Genomic DNA, 16,528 nt, shown 5'->3' on the forward strand with positions numbered 1-16,528 from the left:
GGACTTGGGGGAAGGAAGCAGTTAGGGCGGAGGATGTAGACACTGCCTGGTGGTCAGGAGAGGAGAACTGGTCGAGAGGGGAGTCCTCGCATGGCTTTTTTCATTAAAACACTAAAAATAAAACATTAAACGGAAACACCCCCCACCCCCCAATAAAAAACAGGTCTCGCAAGACCACCCACTTTACATTCCAGAGCCCAGAATCCCACTCTGCCTGGCTGGCTTCAGTGTGACCAGTCTCCGTTAAAAACCTATGTGGAGCCCCATCTGGGATAAGGGCTCCCCTAAAGTGATTCAAACCTAAATTAAAGCCCGCCTGCTTTCTTCTTTCAGGAAGCGACGAGTCTCCCCATGGCCGCTCAGAACCTAACACTGGTTAGGATCTAGTCCCAGTCGGCGGCCTGCATGCCCACTTTGCTGGGGTTGTTGTGCAGCTGGAGATGTGGTTGAGTTCCAGGCCCATCTCCAGAGCCCAAGAGGACTTTTCTCCGTGTGGAGGTCGTTTGATGAGTCACTTGCTTGCCGCTGGCTCTTTTGCTCGCTGGCCTGTGCCTCGCCCACCCAGCCATGCTCTCTCTTCCCACCTGGCTAGCTGCCACTACTCTTCACTGCAGTTTCATCACCTCGACCCAGAACCATGCTAAAGAAGCCGTGCTGGGTGCTTCTGAGGAATCGGGCAGCCCCTCCCTGGTGAACTGCCTGGCCCTCTATGATATCGCTCATACCCTTTGAGTAAGCTGCTGACCTGAGCCACATCGAGACCAGAGCCCATGTGAAAGGTTACCTCGTACCTGAGCAGCTGCCCGACTGCTTGAAATGTTGTGATGTGGTCATCCCAGCTGGAGTCCCAAGAAAACCAGTCATGACGCCAGACGACCTGTTCAACACCAGCTCCACGATCGTGGACACCCTGGCGATCCCCTGTGCCCAGCATTGGCCCGAAGCCATGATCTGCATCCTTGACAATCCAGTCAAGGATCAAGGCGTTACAGACCCAAGGAAATCTTTAGTGTGATCACTCTGGACGTTGTCAGGGCCAGTACTTTTGTGGCGGACTGAAGGGTTTGGACCCGGCTCGAGTCAACATCCCTAACATTGGTGGTCACGCAGGAAAGACCATCATCCCCTTGATCTCCGAGTGTATGCCCAAGGTGGGCTTCCCCCAGGACCAGCTGGTGGCTTTCGGGGGCGCATCCAGGAGGCCAGCACAGAGGTGGTCAAGGTGCAAATGGGCAGGCTCTGCCACCTTGTTCGTGGACTACGTGGGTACGCTCGTGGACGCGGCAACAACAAGGAGTGAGTGGAGTGCTCCTTTGTGAAGTCCCAGGAGATGGACTGCACTTACATTGCTGCTGTGGAAAAATGAGCTGGAGAAGAACCTGAGCATTGGCAAGGTGTCCTCCTTTGAGGAAGAGCGTGATCGCTGAAGCCACCCCCGAGCTGAAAGCCTCCATGAAGAAGGGGGAGGCGTTTGTGAAGAACATGAAGTAAGGCACCCAAAGGCACCATTCCTGAATAACGCAAAAGGTCATTAAAAAGACAAAAGATCAAAGTGGTATCAGAAGAGACTTTGAAACTTGTTATTAACCGTCGAGTAGCTGAAGCAAATGGAAGAAATGTTGAAGCCAAAGAGTTGAACAGAAAGTCTCAGATGGCAACCCAAGAAGACAAAGTCAAATATTTATAATGAAATGCTCAGAGACCTAGAATTTGAAAACCAAAGGGTGAAGAACACATTTGGCATATCTTAAACTGAATGAACTCAAAATCAATCCTCTAGTAGCAATATTTAAAGATTGCCCTGGCAAAATATTGAATGATTCAGGAAGCTTCAAAAGAAGGTGGAAAGAATGCACAGAGGACAAGACGAGTCAGTCGGTGCGATATAGCAATGATGAAAAATACAACTTTCCTCTAGTTCCTAAATGCTCCCTCCCTCTCTCCTCCTCCTCCTTCCCCCATCTATCATGATCCGAATCCTCCCTTCCGTGTCTGGCTAGACCAGAGGATGTACACTGGTACAGATAGGAACTAGAAACAGAATCCAGGGCGGATGGTCCCTTCAGGATCAGTGGTGTGAGTGGCGATACGGGAAGTGTAGAGGGAGGGTGAGTTGGAAAGGGGGAACTGATTACAAGGATCTACATGTGACCTCCTACCTGGGGGACGGACAACAGAAAAGTGGGTGAAGGACGATGTTGGACAGGGCAAGATATGACAAAATAATAATTTATAAATTATCAAGGGCTCATGAGGGAGGGGAAAAAATGAGGAGCTGATGCCAGGGGCTTAAGTGGAGAGCAAATGTTTTGAGAACGATGAGGGCAATGAATGTATAAATGTGCTTTACACAATTGATGTGTGTATGGATTGTGATACGAGTTGTATGAGCCCCTAATAAAATGATTTAAAAAAATGCACAGAGTCACTGAACCAAAAAGAACTAATGGACATTACAATATTTCAGGGGTAGCAATATGGGCAAGAACCAGTAGTGCTGAAGAAAGTTACAGGCTCCTGTAACTGATGGGATACCAATTGAAATGCTTCAGGCTGGTTGATAAATCACTGGAAGCATTCACTCATCTGTGCCAGGAAAGTTAGAAGACAGTTACTTGGCTAAGTGGAGGAGATCCATATTAGTACTCATTCCAAAGAAAGATGATCAAGTAGAATGCTTAAATTGCAGTACTATATTCATTACTATCACATGCAAGTGAAACGCTGAAGATCATCCAACAATGTTTTCAGCAGTATACTGACAGGGAACTGTCAGAAGTTCAGGCCAGATTCAGAAGAGGATGTGGAATAAGAGATAACATTGCTGATTGATATCAGGTGGATCTTGGCTCACAAGAGAATACCAGAAAGATGTTTCCTTGACTATGCCAAAGCATTTGACTGTGTGGATCCTAACAAACTATGGTTAAACCTTGAGAAGAATGGGAATTCCAGAACCCTTTGTTGTGTTCATGTGGAACTTAACTTGTTCATGGGCCAAAAGGCATTTGTGGGAACAGAACAAGGGAATACTGCACGGTTTAAAATCAGGGAAGGTGTGTGTCAAGGTTGTATCTCACCATACTTTTTCGTCTGTATGCTGAGCAATCATCAAGAGAAACTGGATTATGTGAAGAAGCATGTGGTATCAGGATCACAGGAAGAAATAAATAACCTGCTACACACAGATGACACAACCTTGCTTGATGAAAGTAAGGAGAGCTTGAGGCACTTGATGATAATCAAGGGTTGCAGTCTTCAGTATGGATTACAACACAGCATCAAGAAGACCCAAATCCTCAGAATTGGACCATGAAATGGTCATAAGTGAAGAAAAGGTTGAAGCTGTCCAGTATTTTGTCTTAATTGGACCCACAATCAGTGTTCTTGGAAGCAGCAGTTGAGACCAAAAGTTTTGTTGCATTGGGTAAATCTGCTGCACAAGACCTGTTTAGGGTACTGAAAAGCAAAGGATGTTACTTTGAGCACTAAGGTGCACCTGACCCACGCCTTGGCATTTTCAATTGCTTCATACACATGTGAAAGTTAGACATTGAGTAAGGGAGACTAAAGAAAACTTGAATCATTTGAATTGTGCTGGAGAAGAATATTGAAAGTACTGTGAACTTTCTCAGAAGAAGTAAAGCCAGTGTTCTCCCTAGAGACAAGGATGGTGAGACTTACATACTTTGGACATGTTATTATCAAGACAGACTAATCCCCGGAGAAGGACACTATGGTTGGTAGAGGGGCAGTGATAAAAAGGCCCTCAAGAAGATGGATTGACAATAGTGGCTGCAACCGTGGGCTCACATAGGAACAATTGTGAGGATGGCACATGACTATCCAGTGTTTTGTTCTGTTGTCCATAGGGTTGCTATGGGTCAGAAGTGAATTGATGGCACCTAAGACAAATTATATATTTATATATTATATCATTTGAGTATACACACTGATATATACCCCTTTATGCAAAGGTGAATAAACTGATGTGTGTATACTTATGCTTTGGTGTGTATGTATATAATTATTAAGTACTTTATGTGGTTTACACTAATTATAAAATTGTATAAAATAAACTGATTTTATATATACATACATACCCTTTATATATAAATGCCAACTATTTGTGCTTTCTTATCAGAACCATACTAATGTGGATTAAACCAAAAAACTAAACACTGCCACCCAGTCAGTGTGAACTCAAGTCAGTGATCCAGTAGGACAGGGTACAACTGCCCCTGTGAGTTTCTGAGACTGTTAACTCTTTACAGGAGTAGAAAGCCCCATCTTCCTCCTGAGGATCAGCTGGTGATTTTGAACTGCTGACCTTGCAATTAAGCAGCCCAATGTATAGCTACAATGCCACCAATTGCATGCCGATGTTTTAAGTATTTTACTATGATTTTGAGAGCAAATCCCAATTTCTACACAAGTTGTTATATATTATAGTTATATTTTCCACTGTGTGCATTCTCTTTAAATCTGTTCTAGCTGTTCCAGTTCATATATGAGGGGGCTTCAGATAATTCATGGAAAAATTCTGTGTCTTTTAGTTCAAATTTTCCTGGGACCTTTTGAATCTTTACACATGTAAAATTTGATTTCTAAGAAAAAAATTATGTTGAGAATATATAGAGCAGGGCACACACCAATTTAACAGTTTTTACAAGTGTCAGTGACATTATTTACATTAAGGGAGAGGTGCTCAATTTTTTTTCACCGAGTATGAATAACTGTTTTATATAAGTAACTTTTAGGATGAGATTTCTTTTATTCCTTGGTGATAGAGTGTTTTTATTTTCAAATAGTACTGGATTTTGTCATGTTATTTTTGTGTAAATTGAGATGACCTTTCCCCCCACTTTGTTGTATTAAGGTCATGCATTACATCGATTCTTCCAATGTTGTTGTACTCCTGTATACCTGGAATAAATTCAACTTGGTCTTGTGAGTTATCAAGTATTTGGACAATTTTTGTATCTACATAGGAGATAGTGGTCTCTTTCTTCTTTTGTGCTTATCTTTGGCCTTGTGTGGCCTCTTTGTCAGGAAAATACTTGTCTGATAGAGTAAATAAGGATATCGTGCCCCTCTTGTAGGTTTCAGTGACATTGAAGCAAGGTTCTGTCATTCTTTCATACAGCTATTAAAATTCTTCAGTGAAGCTTTCTAGTTCTGCACTTTTTTCACCAGGTGGAATTTTACTGCTGATTCCATCTCTTTTCATGGTGCTTTTCAGCGCTTCTACTTCTGATTGAGTCAAGTAGCGTATGTGTTTCTAGGAATTTTTCGACTTCATCAAAGCTGTTTAATTTGTTGCTTTGTAATTGTTCAAAGTATCACGTAAGATTATTTGTAATACTCCCACTATCACTTCTGATTTGAGTTACTTATTTTCTGTTTTTTTTTGTCAGTCTAGATTTGCCAGTTGTATTATTAGTTTCAAACAACGAGTTCTGGTTTCATTGATTATTATTTTCCTATTTTCTCTTTCTGCACTGATTTTGATTCTTTTATTCCTCCTGGTAGCTTTGGACTTTGGGTTCTCTTTTTCTAGTTTCTTCATTGTATTTAATTACTGATTTGAGATCATTATTTCTAATGCAACCATTTACTGCTTCAAATATTTCTCTGATTGCTGCCTTTGCTATGCATCCCTTAGGTTTTGGTATTATCATTTGACTCTTAATCTTAAGGATTTCCTGATTTATTTGATCCACTAGCTTGTTTAGAGTATGTTTAATTTCCACATACTGTGAATTTCTGATTTATATATTTTTGATTTCTAGTTTTCTTTTATGTTCAGAAAAGGGTACTTTTTATGATTTTAGCCTTTCATATGTTAAGATTTGTTCTGTGGTCTAACATGATTTATCTTAAAGAATGTTCCATACGTATTGTGTAGTGTGTATTATTGTGCTGCTGCTGTGTGTGATGGTCTGTATATGCCTTAGTGTTCAGATTTTTCATTTCTTGACCTCTGGTTTTTCTATTGAAAATGGAGTATTGAAGTCCTTATTATTATAGGACTGTCTATCCCTCTGTGCTTCATTTATTTTGGGACTTTGATGTTAGGTACATCCATGTTTATAATTATTACTTAGTTTTGCTGCATGGAAATATTTACCAATATGTGATGTCCTTATTTGTCTAGTTGAGGAACCCTGGTTGCAGTGGTTAATGTGCTTGACTGCTGAGTTTGAGATGATGGGCTTTTCCAAGAGAGAATATGTGGCAGCCTACTTCTGTGAAGATTTATCAGTTTTAAAATCCTATGGAAATCCTTCTACTCTGTCCTATAGCATCACTTTTAGTGGTTTTGTTTGGGGTTTTATCTCTGGTATTTTTCTATGGCACAGTGAATTTATTTGATAAGACTCTGCTGGCTATATAGTCATCCTAACTCCCACCAGATAAATAGGTGGGACTCTTAACATGGAGATTAGTAGGTTTTGCCATTCTGCTGAGAGTAAAATTGGTCATCTCAGAACAGGAACAGGTCATCTCATGACCAGCAAGAGAGAAGAGCTGGGAGTGGAGCATATTATTTGGACCCAAAGATCCCTAGGATGAAGCTTTTTGATCTAGGAGTCTGAGAGCTGTAATACTGGAGAAGTGACAGTGTGGTGAAGTGGTGGAGAGAGGTGGTAGCAGTAGAACCAAGATCAACAAACAGAGCAGAGCGGTGGACTTTCCAGCTCACAGAGCACGTAAAACTGAGTGCCTTTGGGCTCACTTGTGGAGAGGGTGCCTCCAAGTGCTTAATAGGGGAAGCTAGGTTTGGGGACCTATGAAGCTAGAGCCTAGTGCCTGTGAGCTGAAAAAGTGGCAGAGTGGTATACCTTCGGGGCATTTATCAGCAGCCAGTAAAGGAGCTTTGTAACACATGCCTGGGCTGGGCAGAAGATGAATGGTCCTGTGGCTGAGAAGCCTGGCTGTTGGCCTGACTGAGAAGAGAACTGACCTTACTGGAAGAACTGTGTATCCTGAGCATTTCTGGTCCTGTATTGTTAATTTCCTTAATAAATTAGTTAATGTCCCTGGCAAATCCCATAATCATGATTATTGTCTGTGTAGCCATCCCTACACAGGCATATTGAACCAAGCAGAGAAGTAGAAAGTGCTGTGGGAGAGAGAGGTGTTGATGTCAGAATTATTAAAGGAGACCAAAGGTAGAGGTAAGTCTGGCCCTGCCTCATAGGAATTGCCTTCGGACTGATAGTTTGATTCTCCTACATCTTTGTGAAACCAGAGGAGATCAGACATTGCCTCACACCATTTTCAGTCAGATTTTCTTAATCTGGCAGCACAGGAGCCATTGACAGTATTAGGCTTACAAAATTTTCCAAATAAGCGATCCCAAGGGGAAAGAACATTTAATTTCTCATCTTTTGAAAATGCAACTCTGACTTTCTTATTCTTCTTAGTGGTTGTTAGTAAAATTTCTTGGCAAATAAAAATTCATGGTTTAGTTTTTACATATCTTGTCTGCCTTCAGTGTACCACGGCGCTTAGCTTTAAAATTCCTGCTCAGTAAATATCAAGTTACTGATTTATGCTTTCATGTTGCACATGCTGTTTTCCTCTGCCTGCAGTATCTTTGCACATTACTTGCCAAACTCCTTTTTATTCTTCAGTTTACAAAGCCCACTTCAGATATTATTTCCTGGAAACACTTTTTTCCTTTTTTTTAAATAGCTTTTCTACCCAGCTACTTCAGGAAAGTTACTATCCTGCTTTACCTTGTACCTATTTTCACTCTCGTACTTAATTTTATTACTTATTTTTACTCCTTTTTGTATGCTGGTGGCATAGTGGTTATGTGTTAGGCTTTGATCAACAAGGCGAGCACCTTGAGATGAAATGAAACAACTGCTAGTGACTGTGAGCAAAAGACAGGGCTTTCTACCCTCATAAACAGTTACAGTAGTGGAAACACAGGGGCAATTCTATCCTTTCCTATAGGGTTGCTGTGAGTCAGCATCAGTTCAATGACAGTGAGCTTTGTTTAGGATACTAAATCTCTTCGATTCTTTCTAGACCAATTCAAGGCGTAAGTTAAATAACCACAAAACACATTGTGTTTGTGCAGGCAGTAGTGGTAAAAACTGCTGTGAACAACTAGAAAAATAGGGAAGAAAACTTCTGTGTTAAAACCCGTTATAGCTAGTAGACGATAAAGAGTTTTGTGGTCAACATCTGGAAGAACATGGGAACATCGAGAATAAAGCTGGCATTTGGGCGTCTAGAGATATGAGTTACAGACAGAAGTAGCTGAGAAGCATAATTCAATAAAAGTTAACAGGTTTGGAGGTGGTGGAAATTGGAGTTCAGGCCTCAAATGGTGAACTTCAGTGAAACTTGCAGACGTTTGTGCCAAACGCTGAAGATCTCTATCCTAGAACTAACGCCACCTTAGGTATGCTTGCCAAGCTTTTAGTAGTTTAATTCCTGATCGAGTGAACATGCCTGATGCAAAGATAAATGTTTTCTGGTGGAAAATGTCATCTGAGACCCCACATTTTTTAATAAAAATGTTGAGTTATTAATGAGGCATAAAACAAGATGAGATTCTGTGATGGGAGTGGTGGTGGGTGGAGCTAATGGAGAGAAGAAACCCAAGGGAAAAAAGTAGAAATGGACCAATAGAGAGTCCGATAATAAAATTATCAAACATACATTGAAATAATTATATGTTAAAGTACGAAAACATAAAATGAAGACTTTCAGTCAAGAACCAGAAACTCAAAAGAAACAGAAATTCTAGAACTGAAAAATTTGATAAGATAGTACAGTGGATGGGCTGAATAGCAGTTTGCCTAACTGAATAATTACTGAACCTGCAAGATTGTGCTAAAGAAAATTTGAGAGTGTATCACCACCTACCGAAAAATGGAAAAATACATAAAATACAATATTGTAAGGAGCATAGGAAATACAGTCAACATGTCTAATAAACAGGAGAAAGAGTAAGACTATTAATATTTGAACAGATTATGGCTGAGAATTTACCAAAACATGAAAAACTACAAGTGACAAATCCAAGAAGCTGTAGGAGCTACAAAGGAGATAATTTAAAGAAAGAAATAGAAGAACCATCACAGATAAACCTGCCAAAAAGAACAAAAGCCAGAGAAAAAGGACGTAGTACCTTTGAAGAATTGGTAAAGACTCCAACTAAAGCAGTGGAGGCCAGGATATATTGAAAGCAGAGACAATCAGCCTTTTGAGAATAAAGGGTTACATTATTGAAATGTACAATTAAGATAGGTGCAATTTAAGGTCAGGGTATAACTCCGTGCCATGCGATCCCGGTACCCCAGTTCTTCACATTGGCACACCGAAGCAAGTCCCTGAAAAAAACTGCCTCTTCATTTGTGTGGCCTGTTCAGGAGAGTTGCACCAATCCACTTACAACACAATCTCCTTAAGGGCAAAGGCTTTTTACGAAGGTCTGAAAGAACCCACTGGAAGTTAAATGGATTTATGGCTCCCTCTTTAAACCATAACCTTCTACAAACCAAGTGCTCAGAATTTAAGTTTTTAGATAATTCATACAAATGATTATTATAAAGCAGAGGTGGGCAAACCTTTTTTGGTAAAGGGCTATCTATACCCATGTTCTGGCCCCACAGGATTGAGTAAAACTGTCCTGTTATTTTGTGGCTATAATCTTTATACTGTTACACCTTTTCCTTGAAGAGCAGCTTTTGAGTTTGAACCACCAAATCTTTCAGTTAGCAGCTGAACTCTTAGCTACAGTACAGCATGTCTCCTTTGTAATGAACTAAAAACCCAACTCACTGACTGCCATCAAATTTATTCTTACTTGTTTTCAAGGCTGTAAATCTTTGTCTCCAGTAAAGGATTTAGTAGTACACATTTTATATTTTTTGTGTTATGCATTGACAGCTATAGGCAATATGTAAATAAGCGAATGTGGCTGTTTCAGTAAACTATTTACAAAAAACAGGCTTAGGCCTTGGTTTTAGGGGGCTGTAGTTTGCTGATCACTCTATAGAGCCATAAACTAGTTACAACAAAATGATTGTATTTCACAAATTTAATTGTGCAGAAAAGAAGCCACCATCCATATATTATGATTCCATTTTTACAAAGGTAAAAATAGTAAAAAATGATCTATGGTGTTGAAGCCAGTATGGTGGTTAGTCTTTTGGGGGAAAGAGGTGAGACGGTAATGGGAGTGAAGGGCATGAGAAGGTAGGTGGTCTGGGGGTGCTAGTCATATTTTGTACCTGAGTGGAAACTGCTCAGGTATGTTCTGTTTTGATTGCTCTTGAAATAGATATTTTTGGTTTGTGAGATTCTTTTGGATATATTTCAATGAATAAATTTCAATAATTAGGAAAAAAGTGTACTATTAGTGTTGTCTTAAGGGTATAACCATTTCTGATATGTGGTAACATGTAATAAATGTATATTGATCTCAAAAAGTTGATAATGCTATTAAAGTGGAATAGAATATATGTAACCTCAGATATATGAATGGATTTCGATCCTAATCCTAATCTAAGTTCTTATGAAGCAGCCCCGCTCAATAACCTCATGAAGGGGTTCACTGAAGATACAGTATTATAGAAAAGTGTGAAGAAATCAAATGTTGCCCTGCTCTCACAAAGCACAGGGCCTCTTGTCTGAAAAGCTTGTCTTAAAACAAGCACACCAGCCTGTATGATATAAGGATTGTAAATAAAATCCAAGACCAGACGGGAAAATTATATTAGAGCTTAAGTTCTGAGCACCTCATTTGACAGTGAAAGCCCTTAACCAATTTGCAGAGTCCCTCTGGGGATTAAGCCACCATTGACTTCTCTCTGGCCAGGAATGTGAATAGCCTTGGTTTCAGAGTACATCAAAATGTGAATTAATGCAGATATATAGTTAGGTCAAATTTTAACATCCGTGTTTTCCTTTTGACCCACTTTTCATTTGTTCTAGTTTTGTGCTTTCTTTTTGATGGAGGTTTTTCTGTGATTCAGTTTGTTACTGCTGAGGAAGGGTGTGTGTGGAGGGTTGTATCAAATCTAGAATAGGTAAATCCAGATAAACCCTGACTAGATTCATAGTTTCTTAGGGTTGGGGAGCTATTGAGAGCAAGGTACAGATATTTTGTAATAGTAGAGTTAATTTGGTTCCCACTGACAAATACACTATTTCTCTCTCTCTTTTTTAAACCTGCTTCCACATTCTTTGGGTGCTCTTTCCAAGGACCATGGACTCAAACACCATGTTGTGTTTATATGATAGTTAATTGGGGGAAATGTAAGGTAAATCCCATGAACATTTAGAAAAATCCCATAATCTTGTCCAGCTGTAGATGAATCTTCATGCACCATAGCCATTAACTTTCTAGGAGAGAGTAATGCTCTATGTGTTCATAGATTAGGGCAGAGCTTATCTAAATGTCTATTTAGATTAGAAAGCCCCTCAGGGGCAGGAATGACTTGATTCTTAAATGGAGTGGATGGTGCAGACCTACTGAACCTCCCTGCTGCTAGCCTCCCGGGTCTTTTATCAGTTGAATCCCATTCTCAGAGCACAAAACTAAAAATTCTTGGTTTAATATTGAAGGCCATTTTATAGTTTTCCCCAGAATAGATCTTTGCCACTGGTTATACACAAAGTCTCTCCTTCACTTAGTTACTTTGAGGTAAACACATGGTTTATTTCAAGCTTCTTATCTTTGTTTACATCACTAAAATAAAAAATGTTTGTCCTTTTCTCTAAATTCCTCAAGAGCTGCTTTTGTCCCATGCCTTCAGTGATTCCTCCTTGAAGATCTGAATTCTTATATCAAATAATTAACCACTGCACACACTGCCTAATGTTACTAGTTTTTATCCTCATTTCTTTCTATGTAACTTGTCTTCTAATGGGGGAAGGGGGTGACTCAAATTCAAACATTTTATATATAAACGTTCATTGCCATCAAGTTGATTGTGTCTTATAACAACCCTCACACTTCGCCTTCAGAAACATTGACACGTACTCATTACAGTAAGTCTTACGCAAGACGAAGACAAATCATCCAGATGAGACCTTGGTATGAGGCTATAATGGTGTCCGAAGGTTTAGGAGCCCTGGTGGCACAGCGGACTGCTAACCACAAAGACAGCAGTTTGAAATCATCAGCTGCTCGGCAGTAGAAAGATAACACTTCCAACTCTCATAAAGACTTAGTCTTGAAAACCCACAGGTGCAGTTTACTCTGTTCTGTAAGGTCACTTTGATTCAGAATTGTCTGAGTGGCAGTAAAGAGTTTTTAAAGTTTTGGGCAATGTGGTTAATTACAGTTGATAGAAAAAAGGAAATCACCATTGGCTGCAAATCAAAGTACAGCTGTCACAAAAGAATGATTGGGATGCACAGTTGCAGATTAGAAAAGTTTATAGGCCTGCTTTTAAGGCTACTTACTTGATTGGGATATGATTCAAGACCAATTTGTAGGTAAACTCCATCTGTAAATCATTAAGGGACCACATAGGCAAGTTCTCTAAGGGCAGGACTGCTCCTCCCAACCTGGCCATGGGATTTGCAATCTCCTTTGAAAAACACACTGCCTGAGAGCAAAGTAGCTTCCTCTCGTCCTTTTAGGAGCCCCAGCATTGTAATGATTATGTCTTGAGTTGCTATCACATGGTCAGCAGTTCAGAACCACCAGCAACTCCTGGGAGAAAGACTGGACTTTCTACTCCCATAAGCAGTTACAGTGTTGGAAACCCACAGGGGGTTCTCTGCGAGTCAGCATTGACTAGATGGCCATGATTATTCTATTCAGTGCCTCCTGAGTGGGAGAAAGATGTGGCAATCTGCTTCCATAGAGTTCAGCCTTGGAAACCCTTTGAGGCAGTTGTACTCTGTACTGTAGAGCCCCTATGAGTTAGAACTGACTGGACAGCTGTGAAGTTTTTTTATGCCTCTTTAGGTATTGTTATATCACAATGTTTATATTCTTAATTAGCAATTATTGCAATTAACCCCAGTTTAAAAATCTCATTTTTTCGTTTGGTATCAAAGTATTGTCTGTTGGTTGCTCTATTAGCCAGTTTAGTAATTAGATTCCTCCATTCTGCTTCAGCAAGAAGTTGAGACCTTTAAGAAGCTAAATATCATTAGTAAAGAGCAGTTTGAAAACCTAACACCTGAACTTCCTTTTGAGCCAAACCAAGACGTTCCTGTAGCACCATCACAGTTCCAACAAGGTATGTAAACCTGCTTTTATGTAAGTGTCTGAATAATATTAATGTAGCTCTAAATGAACTATTTTTAATGTTTTTTTCCTTTTCTTTGGAGAAAATATTTAAGGATCTGGTAAAAAGTTGTTTTGTGTTCATTAGTATTTTCTCTATGATCTCTAGGTTTTAATATCCCTTGCAATGGCTATACTGAACTCACAGACAAAATAATGATTACTGGGTTTATTAAGGAAGTGAAACAGGTTATAATGCTACTGTCTATTGCTCAGGATAGAGTTGCTCACCAGGCGTGTTTCTTAGAAAGTTCTTTCAGGTCTGTTTGTAGATGTCCAAAGTGCGTATCACGCCTCAGTAAGACTCAACCTGAAGGCTTTCAGCTCAAGCTCTGTGGGTCAACAAACTCAGCTCCCTGTATTAAGTCCCCAAAGGCACCTCACTTCAACTAGCTTCAGCCCAAATGGCACTCCACTTCACTTGCATGGCTCAGCAAGCCAGCTGCCCAAAGTAAGTGCTCAGAGTCACTCAGCTTTACTTGTTTTATGAAGTAGGAAATCCACCATTCTGTACCATGTTCTTGCTACTGGTTCTGTTGCTGCTCCTTTGATCTCACAACTGTCTTCTGGATTTAGAAGGTTCGCTGCCCATCACTATCTCCCCCCATCTTCTTGCTGGATCCATGCAGGAAAAGGGGTTTTGGTGGGAGTTAGGCTGGGAAAAACACCTTAAATAATGCACTGCCCCTGCAAGGTCACAGTTTGAAACCACCAGCTGCTTCTCGGGAGAAATATGGGTCTTTTTATTCCTGAAAAGGGTTACAGTCTTAGAAACCCACAGGGGCAGCTCTCCCTACCCCACAGGGTTACTCTGAGTCAGAATTGACTCAATGGCAGTGAGCTTGGTTTATTTATTTATTTGGCTCCGGCAATAGTGGGATTTTAAAATTCAACTTTAGTAGATTTATAGATATAGATATAAATTCCTTGAAACAGCTATAAAAGTATAAAATTTGAGTTCTATATTACTTTTGGTGATTAAGGAGATAATCATGGAAGTCACCTAACAAGATTATTATTGTAACACTAGGCCTTGCTGAAAACCAGTCTCTTCTTAAAGTAGGCAGAATTGGATGCCCTTGACCTATCTGATATGGTTTCTAAATTTCCGTTAATATTTCTCAAAAATTCTTATAAATTTGATGTCTCTACGTCACTGAGGTATCAATCTTCATTTTAAAACACTTGCTCTGTGTGAAAATGTAAATATAGTTGGGAGATTTGTAAATTGAACATGATGGTTTCAGGCATCAATTTTCTTGGAGACAAAATTAAAACAATACAAAATGAAACCCTGGTATTTTGACCTAGGGAGAATTGTATAATGAATAAAGCCCCCGCTACACATTATTTACCCTTACCACTTAAATCAATTATCAGTTGTTGTTTTTTCCTTGTAGGGACTGTTTTTTAATTTTTTTTATTTCTTTAGAGATTGAATGAGATTATTATATTAGACATTACAGATTTATAGTAAACAATCCATAAAAACAAACAACTGGAGAAAATTCCAAGTTTTGAATGTACAACATCTCCTACTATAGTATCCTCAAAAATGTCGTTAAAGTAAATAGACTGCAGTAGAATATAACATGCATTGTTTGAGCTCAAGCACTAAATTTCTTTCCCCAACAGTTTTATAGGCACATAATTTACATGTCATATCAAAAAGAATTATACAATCATTACCACATTAATTTTAGACACCCTCCCCATGGCTAAATCTCCTTCAAGATGAGTTGTGCATGGAAGAAGCACACCAGCCTATGTGTCATGAGGTGTCGATGGGATCAGGTATCAGGCATCTAAGACCCAGAACAGAACCATGCCCAAGGTGAATGGGGTGGTGGGGCATGGAGTGGAGACCTAATGCCCATCTGTAGACAATTGGAAATCCCCTCACAGAGGGGTCACAGGGAAGAGATGAGCCAGTCAGGCTGCAGTATAGCACTGATGAAACACACAACTTCCATCTAGTTCTTTGGTGCTTCCTTCATCCCACTAGCCTGACCTAAATTCTACCGTACAAATTGGATTAGACCAGAATACACAGATAAGAGCCTGCAACACAGGGAATCCAAGATAGATAAACACCTAAGGGCCAACAAGGAGAGTAGAGATGCCAGTAGAATTAGGGGGTGGTGGGGGGAGAAAGGGGAAATAAGTCACAAGGATCAAACTTGAACCCTCTCCCAGGGGGACGAACAACGGAAAAGAGGGTGAGGGTCGACGGAGGGTGATGGAACATATGGAAATAATTATAACTTATCAAGGGTTTGTGAGGGAGGGTGGGTGGAGGAGGGAGGGGGAAGAAAGGGTAGCTTATATCGGGGGCTCAAGTGAGAAGAGAATGCTTTGAAAATGATGATGGCGGCATATGTGCAAATTTGCTTGACACACTGGATGAATGTATGGATTGTGATAAATCCCCTTTCCCTCCCTATCACCTGCCACCAATCCCTACATCCCCAATAAACCCTTGTATCAGTTATCATTATATATCCATTCCTCCTGTGCTTCACAAATGGGGAAACCCAACAAACAACAACAAACAAAATTGAAATACGGTAGTAAGGTTAAAAATAATAATAATAATAATATAAAGATAAAGATAAAATACAAGTAATGTGTAAGAAAGAAAAGACCCCCATGAATTTTTTAAAGCCAGGGAAGAAATTTGTCATGAGTAAGAGATACTTGCAACCTAGGACAAATTCAGGTTGGGTCTGTAGGGAGGTCAGCGGCACAAGTGTCAAGTTCTATCTACCATAATCAATAGTACAGTGGTCTCTGCCTGATAGTAAGGCTGTTTGAGATTCTTGCCTGTGGCTAGAGGGGATTTTCCAGTGGCTTAATTTGACTAGGTACTCTCCAGATGGATTTGGGCCTCCCCTGTCCACTATAGTCTACAAAGTAGGTGTTCATAATTTTAGCTTTGATAACATTTCCCTTCGCTACATTCGAATTTTGTAATTGTCATGTTTGGATCACACAAGCTGGTGTGCTTCTTCCATGTGGACTTAGTTGACTCCTTGCATAGATGGCTGCTTGTTTGAGTACAAGCCTTTAAGACCCCAGACACTATTCTGATTGATATCCGGGCACCCTCTGCTTTCTTTACCACACTTTGCTGTAGCATCCTTATTTTGGGGGATCATTTCATGAAAGTGAGTATCGAACAGGGCCATGTTATCAGAGCTGTTTTTGACTTGGGTCTAGAGTAGGTAGAACCCCCAGACTGCTTGTCCATGGTGT

General features: G+C 40.1%; 1 protein-coding gene and 1 pseudogene across 4 annotated transcripts in view; both read left to right on the forward strand.

Annotated features, from left to right (window-relative positions):
* LARP1B (La ribonucleoprotein 1B) overlaps positions 1-16,528 on the forward strand; it is a 106,403-nt gene that overhangs the window by 68,840 nt on the left and 21,035 nt on the right. For 2 of the 4 annotated variants that reach the window (XM_030884789.2, XM_045287384.1), the window contains one exon: positions 13,103-13,226. In XM_030884789.2, the coding sequence (XP_030740649.1) occupies positions 13,103-13,226 (124 nt within the window). Of the gene's footprint in view, positions 1-333; positions 474-13,102; positions 13,227-16,528 lie in introns of those variants that run through there. The other 2 variants (XM_045287385.1, XM_045287386.1) reach the window with 2 other exon arrangements.
* LOC101662274 lies at positions 851-1,559 on the forward strand (annotated as a pseudogene).

The sequence above is a fragment of the Echinops telfairi genome, unplaced genomic scaffold (assembly GCF_000313985.2).
Source record: "Echinops telfairi isolate 266 unplaced genomic scaffold, ASM31398v2 ScPeMD7_14;HRSCAF=57, whole genome shotgun sequence".
Taxonomy (NCBI): domain Eukaryota; kingdom Metazoa; phylum Chordata; class Mammalia; order Afrosoricida; family Tenrecidae; genus Echinops; species Echinops telfairi.